The sequence below is a fragment of the Xenopus laevis genome, chromosome 1S, assembly GCF_017654675.1.
Source record: "Xenopus laevis strain J_2021 chromosome 1S, Xenopus_laevis_v10.1, whole genome shotgun sequence".
NCBI classification, from domain to species: domain Eukaryota; kingdom Metazoa; phylum Chordata; class Amphibia; order Anura; family Pipidae; genus Xenopus; species Xenopus laevis.
The window spans coordinates 140,483,744-140,501,186 of NC_054372.1; the positions used below are offsets into that span (position 1 = coordinate 140,483,744).

The following is a 17,443-nucleotide window of genomic DNA, read 5'->3' on the forward strand; positions in this document are numbered from 1 at the left end:
TCGTTTTCTTTAAATCAGGACCCAGAGGTTCACATTTTATTAGTTTGTTCCGATTTATGAACAAGATGGTACAAAAATTTGGCAGATTGTTCCATAATATATATATATATATATATATTTTTTTTTACTTAAATTCACATGGTTCTTGACTAGGTGGAAATAATGACGGGATCCACCCCACCCTTTGTTTAAAAACAGAATTACATTGTAGCTGCAAATCCTGGTCTGGACAATGGAATAGCTGCTTGCTTGATCTTAGCGTGTTTTTTAAATGTCCTGACAAAAAGGGGGCAGAGAAGATAATTAACAGCAGGGCCTGGTCCATCTTACCAGATCAGTTAGTAAAGAAACCAGGGGGCAGGCCAAAGTTAAGACGCCATCTGTTCTAAAAACTTTAAAAAGTGACCAGTTCATATTCACACACGACAGACTGGCGATAAGGTGTAAGCCAAAGCAGTAGGAGGGAGGTGAGGCTGGTTTACGCAATATACACAGTATGTACAGACTCTTGTTAATTCAGTCCATAGTTTAGGCACAGCATCTGTCCTTTCCTAGCAGACGCTCAGGGGACGACAAGAATCCACCTTCTTGGCACAGCAGTAAAAATGGTGCCAGCGCCTCAATAGAAAACTTGGGAGAAAATTCTTAAATAAACAGCACATAACTAAGAATATGCCCCAACCCCTGAAAGCTGGGCACTGCCCATGGCACTACTACTCTTTGTCCCAAGAGCGAATGTTCGGCTTGAGAGCAGCCTCTCTGTGCTGTGCCTGCACCTAGCAGCATCGCTTCTTCCGTTTACTGTTTTTGTTTAGTTTCACCACATCGTTCTGTTGCTGCTGCTGCTGTTTTGCTAGGTTGTCTTTCTTTGCTCGCAAGACAAGCTCAGTAATGCAGTTAAACATCTAGAAAAGAAAAAGTAGAAAAATGGTTAAAAAAAAAAAATGTAATCTTTTAAAAAGCCCACGCCCCACTAGCAATTGCTGTATTGGAAGGAAGTAGCCTTAGATTGCTGCAGATACTCAAATGTAAATAGTTCCTCTGAACAAAACCTCCTGCATGAGGCATATTTCTGGAGGAGTAGACTGGGTATGCACCAAGACAAGAATTGAAAATTTCCATTAGGTTGTACTCCCACACTTTTCTTTCATTATCCGTTTTAAAATTGCCTTTAAGAACCAAAATTCTTAAATCCTTTATGGAGTGATGAGGGCCATTGAAATGATTTCCTATTGGTGTGTCCAGTTTTTTATTGGTTATAGTGAATGGGTGGTGTGTATTTCTCTCGCTCAGGCTTTGCCTGGTCTCTCCTATATATAGTCCCTCTGTTATGCATTTAGTGCATTGTATTAAGTACACCACATTGGAAGAAGAATAGTTATAGTGACCAGGCCTGGATTTATAAATGGGGTGCCCCTAGGCAGTCTCCGCCCATCTCCCCCCCCCCCCATATGCATCCCCCTCTCTGTATTCCCCTCCTCTTCCGTGTTGTCCTCCCCGTTTCCTTGCGTCTGCGCATATTCAAGATGTGCGCATATATGTGCAGGCACAAGGAGACGGGGAGGAAGACACGGAAGGGGAGCAACTTGCTTGAATGCCACCCCTGAATTGTATTGCCATTGTACAATTATCTGCCATCCTAGGATTAAAATGGTATAATTCTGAGGAAATATATATCTGGCATTTCAGATAGTGTTTATTTTTCATAAAAAATCTAAGGTATACAGACAAGGACAAGAGGTTCAGAATCATGTTCCTAGACCCACCACTCCTAGCACTCAGACAGCCTCCCAACCAAAAATGGAACATACCCCTGTGCCCACACATCCTGATTTCAGAGAAAATACCAATTCAAGACACAGAGGAATACAACATCCATGGCCACTACCAGGCCCGGATTTGGCAGAATGGTCATTCAGCCCCTCTCTCACTTAAAGTGTAACAAGAAGAAGTCCCTCTTCATTATGTCCACATCTACTGAAATTATCTATACTTTAGATGAAGACTGTATGCCTGAAATCATTTTGCAAGTCGTTTGATACAGTCCATTACACAATTCAGTGCTGCAAAAGCAAAGCGGTGTTAACCCCTTAAATCTCCTAAAGAAAATAAAGCAGAAAGTAGAATTTAGGTAAGCAACCAACGTACCTCTTCAACATTTAAATTATCTTTGGCGCTAGTCTCAAACAATCGGATATCCATCTGCGCAGCAAACTTATAGGCATCCTCTGTCTCCACCACTTTCCGGTCAGGATCATCATTCTTATTACCCACTAAAGAAATAAAAAAAAAAACACATTTACCACCCCATGTTCAGTGCATTTCAAGGAGGTTAATTAAAAATGTTAAAACAGAAACGTACCTAATATCCTACATACATCGTCACAATTTTGGTTTATTTCATGTAACCATCGTTTAACATTGACAAAAGATTCTGCACTGGTCACATCGTAAACAACAATGACGCCGTGGGTCCCTCTGTAATATCTGTAGAAAAACACAACAACGTTATCCAGTGTTACTTTTAATATCTATAAAGCTGAAGAAATTTCACCAGCAACATGCACTTTATTACTGCCACACACAGAAAGGCTAAATTCTGGGACAATGCAAACTAATTTAAAAAAAAGGTAGAAAATAGTAATAGAAGGGGGTCTCCATGATGGATTATGCCTCTGGCTATATGTTTGCATTCATTGGGGTTCACACTTGCTCTCATGAGTGTTCCAGTATGTGTTTGTTGCTACGCTGTAACGTATAGCAACCCATAGCAAAAGCCTGTCACAGTATCGCTGCTCTGTTTACTCTGTCTGGACTTCGGGTTGTATTAGTCCACAGCTCCTGTGGTGGGAGAACCAATTTTAGCGTAATCGGTTCCCTTTAAAGGAAAACTATACCCCTAAAACAATGTAGGTCTCTATAAAAATCTATTGAATAAAACAGCTTATATGTAAATAAACCATTTTCATAATAATATACTTTTTATAGTAGTATGTGCCATTGGGTAATCATAAAAAAATAAGGGCCGCCCCCTGGGATCGTGTGATTCACGGTGCACACAAACAAACCATACATGTTAGGTCACATGAGCCAATTAACAGACACAGAGTTCTGTCTTTTGCTTCCACACTTCTTCCTGTTAGAGTTGTATAGTGTTTCTGGTCAGGTGATCTCTGAGGCAGCACATAGACCATCACATAATGGTGGTTGAAGGCAATAGATGTAAAAGGGCAATATTTGCTTAAATATATATTCCAGTTTGAGAAGATTTTTTTTGAGAACTTTAATATGTCACTTAATTTGATATAAACTATCTGGTGTTCAAGTATTCATTTGGGGGTATAGTTTTTGACTTTCAGCAGAGTTCTATTTGATTAACATATTAGCAGCCACAGTAGGCTACCTCTATAGACTGGCAATTCCTATTTCATTCTTACTTTTCTTCACAGTGGACAGTTATTAATCATAAAAACATGTGACACCATAGAAATTAACTTTTTACAGCCGACACTTACGTGGATGTTATGGTCCGAAATCGCTCCTGCCCTGCAGTGTCCCAAATCTGAAGTTTCACCTTCTCTCCATTAATCTCTACTGTCCGGATTTTGAAGTCTACACCAATTGTTGTGATATAGCTGCCTGGAAAATGCAAACATTGAAGCCAATGAACCCGCATGAAAATCAGCAACACAGAGGGGCAGTAGATGACAGATTGTTCAATGGTATGAGATGAGAATGCAGTTTCTTTAATTTCTTTCACTTTAATGCTACATACGCCAAATAGGAGACCTGATTCCCCCCAAAAATGTTTTAAGAGTAAGTAGTGATTGCAGGGGTCACTAAATCAGTATCAGTGAAAGACAATTTAAAGTCAAGGTTTGAGAAAGGCAAAATAACAAATGATTCCTTCCTACAATAATGTGCAGCAAATAGGCTTAAAGGAGTCCTCTGCAGAGGTTTTGCCAAAATACCATGAACAAACATGCTACTATTTGCCCATCAAGAACATGCTTAAAGGACCAGTAACGTCAAAAAAAAATTAAGAATTTGTTTGTATAGAACGAAAAAAAACAAAGACACATTTAACTTTAAAATCGCAAAGACTTTATTCAATAATTACTTACCGAAACTCCGCTTGCGCTCCTCTTCAGAAATGGCGACAATCCATTGTGCAGCGCTCGATTTCTCCTACCTGCCTTCTATAGGAGATGGCCAGGGAGGAGAAATCAAGCGCTGCACGATGGATCATCGCCCTGTTGCAAGTGCAAGCAGAGTTTCGGTAAGTTATTTTTTAATAAACACTTCGCGATTTTAAAGTTAAATATGTCTTGGGTATTTTTTCGTTATATAAAAACAAATTAAAAAAAAAAAAAAAAAAAAAAGGATTCTGTCATGATTTTTATGATGTCGTTTTTCTAAATTGCTTTGTTTACACTGCCATTAATTCACTCTACGATATAAAATGTCATTCCTGAATCAGCAAGTGTATTTTTTAGTTGTAATATTAGTGTGTAGGCTCCATCTCAGGTCATTTTGCCTGGTCTTGTGCTTTCAGAAAGAGCCAGCACTTTAGGATTGAACTGTTTTCTAGCAGGCTGTTGTTTCTCCTACTCAATGTAACTGAATGTGTTACAGTGGGACCTGGCTTTTACTATGAAGTGCTGTTCTTAGATCTACCAGGCAGCTGTTATCTTGTGTTAGGGACCTGTTATCCGTTTACCTTCCCATTGTTCTATTGTTAAGATGATGGGGGAGGGGGAAGGGATGGGGTGATATTACTCAAACTTGCAGTGTAGCAATGTTAATGTTTCAAAGAATGTTGGGCTGAATGGTCGCCCCCCACACATTTTCACCTCACCAAATCTGGCCCTCGTTGTAAAAAGTTTGGGCACCCCTGCTTTAATTTATACAAAAAAATAATGGTAACACAAGTTCAGTACTGTAAATATAACCAAGACAACCTTCATAAAAATGTTATTCAAAGCTTGACCGACTATAGTTCAAAGTTCTACATGACTCATGATCATTATCAGTTGTTTTGTGTTTAAGGTTGAAGGTGGAGTCTATAAATAAGCACGACACATCAGATGATAGTACATTTGGTAGGGAAATCTGTGGTCTAATATAATAGGGAACTTTTATCCTGAAAAATCTCAAAGAATTAAAATCATTGTGTTTAGTTTTGGCAAAAAGAGGGGGTATTTATTTCTTTGCACAAGGTGAAGGTGCCAGCTGGGTACAGGAGGGAGACTTCACAGTAGTATAGTAATACAGTTGGAACATACAAATCTGCTGTATTTTTAGGAGTTGCCCATTTTCCTGGGTCGGCATAACAGCAATAAAGCCCTTTGTTCCATATAACAGCCGTAGGTGCAAAACGAGTCAATTTTTTTTATGGCTCTACTTCCCAATAAATATCTAGTATCATTTACATGTCGCAGTTTGTCAGGATTATGGAATAAGCTCTGGGTGGCATTAAAGGAACAGTTCAGTTCAGCCCATGTCCCCCCCCCCCCCCCACAAGTCACTGATTGGTTACTGCCTGGTAACTAGGGAAACCAGTCAGTGGAAACAAAGAGAGCTGAATAGCAGGAAGTTGTGTTTGCATAACTATATATTAGAAAAACACTTTATTTTGCACAGTCTATATCTATTTATGTGCAATTATTCAATTCAAATGTTTCACTCGTGGGGACTGCCGTTTTCTCACTTAGGGGATATTTTGGGTCACTCGTAGGGAGCACAACTACATATACACGACAACTGTCCCGTGTTCCATTCCCCTTAAACTAAAAGTGTACAACAAGTCAGTAGTATACAAAACTTACCTGAAAATGTGTTATCTGCAAATCTTAGAAGCAAGCTGCTCTTTCCAACACCTGAAACAGAAATGGTGCAGAGTAATATCAGAAAATGTTGGATGCACATACAATTTAGCAGTTGCCCCTAATTCTGCTTCATAATTTTTTTTCTTAAACTAAATCCACTAGAGAGCAATTAAAGTGCAATATCTGTGTAGATTTTATCTTCATTCTACTGAACCTCTGATTAGCCACACAGTTTATAGTCAGAAGGTCTTGGTAAAATCTGTATATTAACAATACAGGTATGGGACCTGCTATCCAAAATGCCAAGACCTGGGGTTATCCAGATAACGGATCTTTCCGTAATTTGGATCTTCATACCTTTAGTCTACTAGAAAACCATGTAAACATGAAATAAACCCAATAGGCTGTTTTTGCTTCCAATAAGGATTAATTATATCTTAGTTGGGATCAAGTACAAGGTACTGCTTTATTATTAGAGAGAAAATGGAAATCATTTTTAAAAATTTTGATTATTTTGATAAAATGGAGTCTATGGGAGACGGCCTTCCGTAATTCGGAGCTTTCTGGATAACGGATTCCATACACGTACAATATTTCGAGAAAATCTTACATAACTTAGTATGCTTCTTTAAAGAAACAATTCACCATCATCGTCAGCTAAGTCTGCTATTTAAAATCCTACAATCTGCAGGAAAGAAATGACTTTAAAACTATCCTACTCAGGTCTGCCTAGTAAGCCAGATGAGCATTCTCTCTCAAATAGGCAAGGGTTTAAAGGAGAGGGGAAGGCTAAAATGAAGTAAGCTTTATCAGAAAGGTCTAAATAAATACAGCAGTAAATCCTCAAAGTAATGCTGCTTTGAGTCCTCTGTCAAAAGAAACACCACACAGTTTTCCTTCTATTGTGTACACATGGGCTTCTGAATCAGACTTCCCGTTTTCAGCTTAAACCTCCGGAACAGGGCTTGAGCATGCTCAGTTTGCTCTTTTCTCCCTCCTCCCTTTCCTGCTGAGCCCAGAGCTATGAGTGAGCAGGGAGAGACTCGGGCAGGAAGTGATGTCATGCCAAGCTAATATGGCAGCTGTATCCTAACCAAACAGAGAGAGCTTTCAGAGCCGTTTACTCTGGTATGGTAAAGGATTCTGCAGAATAAATATAGCATTCTAGCTTGCACAATGGAGGCCAATCTATTGGCAATAAACTGCTTTGGTAGCTTTCCTTCTTATTTAAGAGATAGTGAACATCAAAGCTCACCTGAACGCTATATATATGTATAATCTTTATAGTCTACAGTTTGGTAATTTTCCTATGGCACAAACTGTAAAATATATTTTTATGCCGTGGTCAGTGTGAAGCACAAGGACCATTTGTCACACACACCACTAGGAGAAACAGAAAAGAATGGCTTTCAAAGCTACCTTGTTCCTGTTATCAGGTGCATGCCAAATACCATTCACATCCATTAGGGAAAACAAGCGCAAAAGAATTATAACCTTGAGTCCATGTTTTAGGAACATAGGGCAACATGTTCTAGAACTAAGGGCAGAAGCATAACAGAAATGGCAAATAAAAAAAAAGCTTGACATGTTGAAAATACCCCTACAATACATATATGTGAATACATGTAGAATATATCATACAAAACTCTGCACACATGCTGAATGGCAGCTTTAGAAGCTGCAGGGAATGACACTGAATCACGTCTCATTTGATCTACCTTTTAAAAATGTTAACTAGGTTGGGCCTAGACCATTACCAAGCTCATGGCAAATAACCTTATTGTCACATGCGCAATTAATGCTCATCAAATTTTGGACTTGCTCCAGTCATGATTAGGGCACATAAACATATACCACCTTTTTCACAGAAAGGCAGGGAGGGTGAGAGCATATATATATATATATATATATATATATATATATATATATATATATTTATTTATTTATTTTTGACTGGTACTGTAGGGCACATTTACTAAGCTCAAGTGAAGGATTCGATTGAAAAAAACCTGAGTTTTTTTTGGGTACTTCGACCATCGAATAGGCTACTATGACCTTCGACTTCGATTCAAACGATTTGAACTAAAAATCGTTCGAATATTCGACCATTCAATAGTCAAAGAAGTACTGTCTCTTTAAAAAATACTTTGACTACATACTTTGGCAGTTTAAACCTACCGAGGTACAATGCTAGCCTATGGGGACCTTCCCCAGCACTTTTCTAACCTTTTTTTTGACCGAAGAAAAATCCTTCGATCGTTCGCTTAAAATCGTTCGAATCGTTCAGTTCGAAGGATTTTATCGTTCGATCAAAGGATTTTTACTTCGACCGATCAATTGAAGGATTTGCGCTAAAATCCTTCAAATACGATATTCGAAGGATTTAAATTCGAGGGTCGAATATCGAGGGTTTATTAACCTTCGATATTCGACCCTTGAAAAATGTGCCCCTGTGTGACGGGTGCTTGAGCCTTAATGCACCAAACAAACCCACTGCTGTGATAACATTATAGAATAGTTTGCACTTCACTTTGCCACAGTTTTGGTTCGTTAATTATCGTTCGTTGGATTTCTTGGCCTAACTATTGCTGAGACTCCACTACAAATGATATCACTTCATACGTCGGTAACTTTACGATCAGCTTTTTTTTTCTAGGGATGCACCAAATCCACTATTTGGGGCTGAACCCCCGAAACCTTTGCGAAAGATTCGGCCAAAATTAGGAGTCGAAGGGGAAAACATTTTTTACTTCCTTGTTTTGTGACAAAAAGTCACTCAATTTCCCTCCCCGACACCCTAATTTCCATATGCAAATTAAGATTCAGATTCAGTTCTGCTGGGCAGAAGGATTCGGCCGAATCCTGCTGAGAAATGCCGAATCCTAGAGGAATCCCGAACCGAATCCTGGATTTCGGCGCATCCCTATTTTTTTCTTTTTACTACTTCAGTTTTAACAAGTTGCACAGACCTAATTTTAATTTCCTGATGTTGCTGGCACTTTAATCACAGGAAAAATGTGGTTCTCGTGTCATAAGCTATGTAAATGCTTCTGATAAAGGTGGTAATATTGCCAGAGGTGTGAGGAGTTGTAACAGCTTTTTTGCTACTTGTGAAAAGAGAAACACATTCATTTTGTTAAAGGGGTTGTTCACCTTCCAGACACCTTTTTTAAGTTCAGGTATCTTCATATTATTCACCAGAAATAAGACATGTTTTCAATTGATTTCCATTTCTTACAGTTTTTCCAAAATTAAAGTTTGAAGTTTCATGTTTCAGTCTGGCAGCTCAGTGATCTAGGTGCACAATCTGAACGGTTACAATTTGCTTAAATTAGTTGATACATTTCTCAGCAGCTTCTGTATAATATTACCAACTATTTTATCAATCGGTTTCAGATTGTTCAGCAGAAGTAAATGCTTTTTCCAATTACTTCATATTTCCTTTTGTTTTCTAATATTGAAGTGTAAAGTTTGGTTTTTCATCTTAAACAGTTTTGCCGACCCTGTGTAAACTGTTCTAAATTGATACATTTCTTATCTTTGTCCCTGCTGAGCAGAATCCCCGAGTGTCATTAAAGGCAGCTGTTAGAATTGATACAATAGTTGCTAATATTCCTCAGATACTGCTGAGAAATGTATCAACTAATGTAGCATATTGTAACAGTTCAGAATCTGCCCCTGGATCACTCAGCTGCTACACTGAAACGCCATAGACAGGAAAATTCAAATTTAAACTTAAATTTTGGAAAAAACAAATAAAAAATGGAAAGCAATTGAATTTTGTTTTTATTCTTGGTGAACAATCTGAAAACAACTCAAGTGAAAAAGGTGTTTGGAAGGCGAACAACCCCTTTAATGATTCTGCTCAGCAGGGCCAATGATAAGAAACGTATCAACTAATGTTTCAATTTAAAACATTTACTGTCGCCCCCCTCGTTGCTTTAAGGTGGCCATAGACGCACAGATAATATCGTAAGAAAACATTTCCGTACAAAATTCACAGTGTGCATGGTGGAAAAAGAGCCGACAGATATCGGCAGAAGACTTGGATATTGATCATCGATCGGTCTGGATGGAAAATTTTGATCGGGTACCTTTGAAGGAACCCAAACATCGGCCATTGTTAGTGCTGAATCGTCATATACAGGTAGAATTCTATTGTTTCCACCAGTATATCTGATGATTCCGCACTACACGTGTGTGTATTTCTTGGAAAGATCTTTTCCCAAGAAAGAGCGTAATTGTTACGTCTAAGGCCACCTTTAGAAAGACATAAGAAGGTGAACAATGAAACTGTAAACTTCAACATTTTTTCACAAATAGAAAGTAATTGAAAAAGTCATTATTTCTGATGAACTATCAAAAAACAATTGAAAAAAAAATGTTTGAAGTTGAACAAGGAAAGACATTCAGTATAAACGAGACTGTTTTTACACTTCTGCTTTTCTTTCAGTCATGTGATTCCAGTACCATTGACCGTACAATATTTTACAGAGATGTAAATGCCCTATGCATTAGAGCAATAAGCAGCACAATACAGATTGTTCGGTCCTACTGAACATCTCATATATATATATATATATATATATATAAATAAAAATATGAGGGATGACGATTGTTGGAATATACAGCTATATCCATCCAATTAAATACAGAGTGTGGGAAAGGGGCACTAAAGATACAAAAAAAAAAACTGCTCACAAATAACACAGCCTGCAATGTCACTGAGGTGTGCCACAAGTCTCCCCCACATTTTTATCAGCAGCACTTTTCTCTTCTCTCTTTAGCTTCTGTGGTTTAGCTGTGAACAGAAGGCTACTAAACTGGGCTTTTGTTTTCTTTCTACAATTTTCTTTACAGTTTAATTAACTTGTGATTGCCAACAGCTAGCGGTTTCTCTAATATGTTAAGGGGATGTAAACCCCAAAATAAAATTTGCCTAATAAAAGAAAATGAGATTCTAAGTTACTATCAAATATACATTCATTACATATTTTCACAGTTTGTAAAGTTATTTTCAACTGTAATTTGCTATTGATATCAGTCGGGCACTTTCCCTGGTTCAGCCTCAGACACTTTTTAAAGGGGACATTTTATAGAAAAAACAAGAATGTACCAGTACATTAAACTCTTTTAGATAAAGAAGGAATGTGGTTTAAAAAGTTGTGTTTCTGGTTACTTTATTGAAAATTTCTGCAAAAACCCTAATAACCCCCTTCCATCCGTTCCACTTCCTGCTGTCTTTTCCCCAGTTGTGCAGGCGGCCCTTTGCCCTGTAGGATAGGAACCAATCAGCAGCTAGCAGGACCTGATAGGCAACTGAAGCCTGTCTTTGCTTGTGTGACTGTAGAGCTGTGATTGGCTATCCCCCAGGAACCGTTAGAACACGCCAATAATGGGGCCTTTTTTTAAAGACAACATAACATTTTTGGCCAAAAGTAAAACCAGCACCATATAGTATACATTATTACCAACAAAATTAGGGTTTTCATTTTTTTTTATTTTATCCTATATGTACCCTATAAACAATGCTGGAAAAGTCAGCTCTCCTCCAGCACAAAGCAAACTTCTGTTACATTGTTTCAAAGTCAGAGTCACCAGGACAAACAGTAAGGGACAGGCAGGATTTCCCCGACCCGCACCCGACCCTAACCCACCCTACTTTGGCCCACTCCCACCCGCATCCGACTTCCGGGTTACTTTTATAGACAAGCGTCCCTACTCGCCCCGCCGATGATGTCACAAAAAGGGTGGGGCAAGCAGACGCAGCATCTATAAAAGATGAACTCGGAAGTCAGGAGCCGGCATTTGACTGTGGCAAAGAAGAGTGCGGGGTTGGCCCAAACCCGCCCGAACCGTGGGTCCAGCAGGTATCAGGCCAGACCGTACATCACTAATGTACATGGAATGTTGCTTAAGGCTAAGCTTTCCACCCTCATGTTTTTCAATTGTTAAAAGTTGATACTGCTGAGAAATGTTACTCATAATAACGGGTCACCACCAGTCATATTCTGGCAAGTATATCTGACCAATGTCACACTGTTTTAAGAATTAAACCCTGAGAAGAAGAAATGGACAACAGCGTTCTCCTCCAGCAGAAAAAAAAATTGCTTGGGGGAGAAGCAGTTGGGGAAAAAAAGCAACCATTTCCCCACTGCATAATCGATGGGTTTTTACAGCATGCATCAGAGATAGATGGTTTGACAGCATGCAGTCGTATGAACCAAGTATGCCTCATCACTGGTGATTTATCCACCATCTTAAATATATAAAATAACACTTTAATCCTGGGAAACTACAGATAATATTGTTGTCTGTTGCTGACTCCAAACCCCCAGCGGGAAATCACACTTAGTAGGGTATTTACTCATAGGGAAAACTTAATATTTAACTTATATTAAGTAGATAAGCATGGAAATATTAAAGAGTTCATGATAATTTTTTTCTGCCATGATGGATTTTTCTTTCATGTACTTCTTAGAAATCATCAGCCTCCACATCCTTCCTATCAAAGACAACAAAAAGTCTAAGAGTCATGCATAAAGACTTGGAGTCCTAATATAATCCAGACAAAACTACTGTCCAAAGACTTATTGCAACATTTTAATAGAAGCAGTCAAATGAAACAAGTGAAGAAGCCAACCAAGCAAAAAATATAAACATTGTTAGCCATATTAAAGCCCAATCCAACATAATAAAATCCAAGGTGAAATGATGTATGACAGTATTACCTGCATCAGATAAGACTATGCAGTCAGAAATGAGCCGAGGCCCTTCAAACAACACAAAAGTCCAGTGATTTAAGTAAAGTTATGAAATATGAACAATTATTCATCTGACCAGATAACCAATGGGAAACGGAAATTACAAAGGCAAAGAGTGTAAAATGCAAACACAGATCTAGATGATCTGGACCCATCTTTTAAAAAAAAGACTCCTTTCTTCAGCAACACAGTTGCAAGACCATCAATGGGCTGTTTTCAAAGGTGTTTGAAATGCATTTTCTATGCCAATCTAACAGTTAGGTCGTTAGTTTGTTAAAGGGATTCTGTCATGGGAAAACATGTTTTTTTTTTCTTTTTCAAAACACATTTAATAGTGCTGCTCCAGCAGACTTCTGCACTGAAATATGTATCTCAAAGGAGCAAACTGATTCTTTTTATATTTAATTTTGAAATCTGTCATGGGGCTAGACATATTATCAGTTTCCCAGCTGCCCCAGTTATGTAACTTGTGCTCTGATAAACTTCAGTCACTCTTTACTGCTGTATGGCAAGTTGGACTGATATCATCCCCTCCCTTCCCCCAGCAGCCTAACAACAAAACAAAGGGAAGGTAACCAGATAGCAACTCCCTAACACAAGATAACAGTTCCCTGGTAAATCTAAGAACAGCACTCAATATTAAAAATCCAGGCCCAATGCGACACATTCAGTTATATTTAGTAGGAGAAATAACAGCCTGCCAGAAAGCAGTTTCATCCTAAAGTGCTGGCTCTTTCTGAAAGCACATGACCAGGCAAAATAACCTGAGATGGCTGCCTACACACCAATATTATAAATTTAAAAAAAATACGCTTGCTGGTTCAGGAATGAAATTTTACATGGTAGAGTGAATTATTTGCAGTGCAAACTAGAAATAAAAACTCTACAAACTACTTATAACAAAAAAATCATCTTGGTAAAAATGTAACAGTAACTTGTACCCATTTTTATTTCTGCTTTCAACTCAGGAAATATTTAAATTGCAGAAACAAATGTATTTGATCCGTTATCCGGAAACCCGTTATCCAGAAAGTACCAAATTACGGAAAGGTCGTCTCCCACATACTCCATTTTATCCAAATAATCCACATTTTTAAAAATGAATTTCCTTTTTCTCTGTAGTAATAAAACAGTACCTTGTACTTGATCTAACCTAAGATATCATTGACCCGTATTGGAAGCAAAACCAGCCTATTGGGCATATTAAATGATTACATTAATTTCTAATAGTCTTAAAGTAAGCTATGAAGATCCAAATTACGGAAAGATCCATTATACAGAAAAACCCCAGGTCCCGAGCATTCTGGATAACTGGTACCATTCCTGTAACGGACTATCTGCCGGTAAAAGTTAAATCTGAGTGGAAGATGCAAATACAGATCTAGATTATCTAGAACCATCTTTTAAAAAAAGACCTCTCTTCAGCAACACAGATGATCAATGGACTGTTCTCAAAGGTAGGCTAGTAACTTTAAGCTATTTTTATTCCTGCTTTCTACTCAGGAAATCTTTAGATTACAGAAACAAATGTATTAATGGAATTGGACTGTCTGCAGGTAAAAGTTAAATATCCTGCAGTCCAATATATTGCAATAAAAAAGCCCCCCCATAAAATGGATAAACAAATAAGAATATTCCATCTTGTCCTGAATGCTAAAACAAACATCCCTGCTTTATTTGTCAGCAGCAACTTTGAATTAGTGAAGTCATAGGTTATCCACTGTATGGTCTGTTGTACAGGTATGGGACAATTATCCAGAATGCTCGGGACCTGGGGTTTTCTGGATAGCGGATCTTTCTATAATTTGGGTCTTCATAACTAAAGTCTACTAGGAAATCATGTAAACATTAAATAAACCCATTAGACTTGTTTTGCTTACAATAAGGAATAATTATATCTTACAATGGCATCAAGTATAAGGTACTGTTTTATTACTACAGAGAAAAAGGAAACCATTTGTAAAAATTTGGATTATGTGGATAAAATGGAATCTATTAGAAATGGCTGTCCCGTAATTCTGAGCTTTTCCGGATAACTGATCCCATACCTGTACAATATTTGCCTATTTTCATAACAAAGGGAGGGATTGTAAACCAGTAATCTCATTTTATACCTCTCAAGGAGCAAACATAAAGTAGCTTCAGTTGCCTTGTTTAACTGTTTAACTCAATAGAAAACAAAATGCACAGATTTTTTTTTGAAAACAATAGGCAGAAAAATATGCTCAACCCAAGCCCTTGCACTCGTGTTGAACAAGGGGGTATACTGCCACTTTTATTGGTCAGAATCTGCTGGATATCCAAAATCCCAAATTGGACAGAATGAAATAATAAAACATTATCATTAGGTAGCCAAACACCTTTAAATGTAAACTTTTTTTTCTACTGAAACAGGACCTTTTCTTTCTTTGGATTGGCAATGTTTCTTCCTGTTGCATACATTGTATTTATGTCCAAGGTGATGACATATTTCCATGCTACAAGAATATTAACTTTGCTATGGGAGACCAGCACAGACTTGCAGAATTCTCCAGTCAACATCTGCTGCCATCTCATTCAGCTATTTCCTGATGGATTCTAAAGGTGGCCTTAGAAGCACAGATATAGTATAAAAAATTTCCGTACAATATTTGGTGCGTATATGGTGGGAGAGGAGCCTACCAATATTGGCATAAGACTTGGATATCAGTCGGCTCTTTGAACTGGCTGACTGGAAAATTTTGATTGGGCGACATTGAAGATACCCGGACATCAGCCATTGTTAGTGCTGAACCGTCACATACAGGTAGAATTCTATTGTTTCTATCTGTATATCTGACGATTCTACACGTATGTATTGAAACAAACGATCCTTCTGGGAAGGATCTATTCCAGGAAAGATTGTAATTGTAACATCTATGGCCACCTTAAAGGAGAATGCAGTTGGAGCAATCTTCTGTTCCGCAATAACTGCGCCGAAACAAATGTAAATAGCCAAAGCGCCGGTCTCATTATGAAGATTACCAAAGCGTCTGAAGATGGTGCCCGTGAACTCCGATACCTTAATCTGCACCGAGGGGTAAGTAAAAAGTTAGGGGCATTTGCCCGAGGTAACACAGGCTGGGGGGAGGAGTCTATGTAGGGTAAGGGGGGTAGGGTTTTTTTAAGTTTAGGGTTGAATTCTCCTTTAAGGGTAGTGCTTGCAGTTTTATTGAAAGCAGATTCAACACAACAACTAATGAATTAAAGTGCCAGCCTGAAGAAAGAGAAGCATGGGCTAAATTCTAGTGATAAATTAACTAAAATGCCAAATTGACCGAAATTAGGAAAAATGAACACAAATACTAGGACAGCGAGAAGCACTCATTTATGGACTCTTCAAAAAAGCTTCAGTTACAGGCAAGCTCAAGCCACAACTTTCGCTGATGTGCTTTAAACTACAACGCCCGAATTTCCCCAAGAACTTTCCACTGTGATTAGATTAGAGTAACGGGGCAAACTGCAGCTAAATGAGTGGTTTATAATAAATCGAATGTGTACATCCAGCTGATCCCTAGTATTAAACAAGGTTCCAAGAATGACCCCAGTCTGACACTGCCCAAAAGCCATAGGGTGGACAAGTGATGCACCATTCCTGGGCGTCTTCGATTTACTTTGCCACTATGACTTTATTATAGGCCCACAAGTGAATGGCATGACTCCAGGCCCACAAATGAATGGCATGAGCAAGTCAATGAGAAGTTACAGGCTAAACCAGAGACATTTGGGAGCTGTGCACTGCTGACAAATTACTAAATTAGAATTCGCTGCTATTATTGTTTTCTGCTACTGCAGCTGAAACGTGACAAATTCACACTGCTAAAAAAAAGAAGGTTCTATTCCCAGCATGCTCAGCTGCCAACGTCACAGTAAGAAACATGAAGAGCAGCTACTGGGCGCTGCCGGGTGACACAGAGAAGGAATGTAAGAGCGGACAGAACAAGCGGCGTCAGGGCTAAGAGCGCCGGATACAGTGTTGCTAAATAATGCAAGAGAAATTAATGAGTTTCTTTTGTAAATACTACAACATCCCAGTCTGTGCTGCTGCTTCTCTGTACTCGTCTCCCTCCCAGGCCTGCCCAGCTCATGGCAACCTCCCCTCAGCTGTCCAAATGCTTCTCACCGCTGTCTCCGATGATGAGCAACTTGAAGAGATGGTCGTAGTCCCGGGCCATGATGGTGACCTGTGCAAATGGAAGGCCCGGTCCCGGGATCCCCGCGCTCTACTCCGACTGAATCCGCTTCCCGGACAAACAGCCGGAAGTGACAGCGAAACCAAGCGCACCGCGCACGCGCACAACCTCATCCAAGGGCCCCACCTTTGCGCGTTCTTGGGAGTAAAGGCTGCGGGTGCACGAGCCGGACTCCAGCACCGGCGTTCGCCATCTTGTATGCCACCAGTAGTTTCCTCTCAGAGGTTGCCTGGCTTCATTTCAATCTATAACAATCATATTCAAGTAAAATGTCACTTTATTTTACATCGTTTGCCTACTCTTCATAAAACGCCACTGCACGCAGGCGGTCATTTTGAGTTGGCATAAAACCATCAACCAGCTAAGGAAAATAAGCAAATAAGTCTTTGTAGTAACCATTATGGCTAGAATTTGACATTGAAAAAAGTGGTTAAAGAGTTAGAAACACTTAGGTAATGTTTATTATTTATAACAATTTAGCAGAAGCAACAGGAACTCCTTGTCAGACAGGAGAAAACACTTAGGTTTTAAGACAGTAATGTGATTGGCTGTTGGTCACGGGCCAAAAGAAGCTTGTGATTGGCTGCACAATATTGCCTTTTGTACAACAGCCAATGAATACTTTATAGTCCTCCAGCAG

The 17,443-nt window shown here is 38.8% G+C and overlaps 1 protein-coding gene across 1 annotated transcript; it reads right to left on the reverse strand.

Annotated features, from left to right (window-relative positions):
• Nucleotides 1-3: 3 nt before the first annotated feature.
• Nucleotides 4-16,843, reverse strand: rab35l.S (RAB35, member RAS oncogene family like S homeolog). Its single transcript, NM_001086505.1, is given in 6 exon segments — nt 4-905; nt 2,149-2,273; nt 2,363-2,487; nt 3,516-3,639; nt 5,829-5,879; nt 16,734-16,843. Coding segments are annotated over 6 exon segments (606 nt in total). The 5' UTR covers nt 16,786-16,843; the 3' UTR covers nt 4-776.
• Nucleotides 16,844-17,443: the final 600 nt, after the last annotated feature.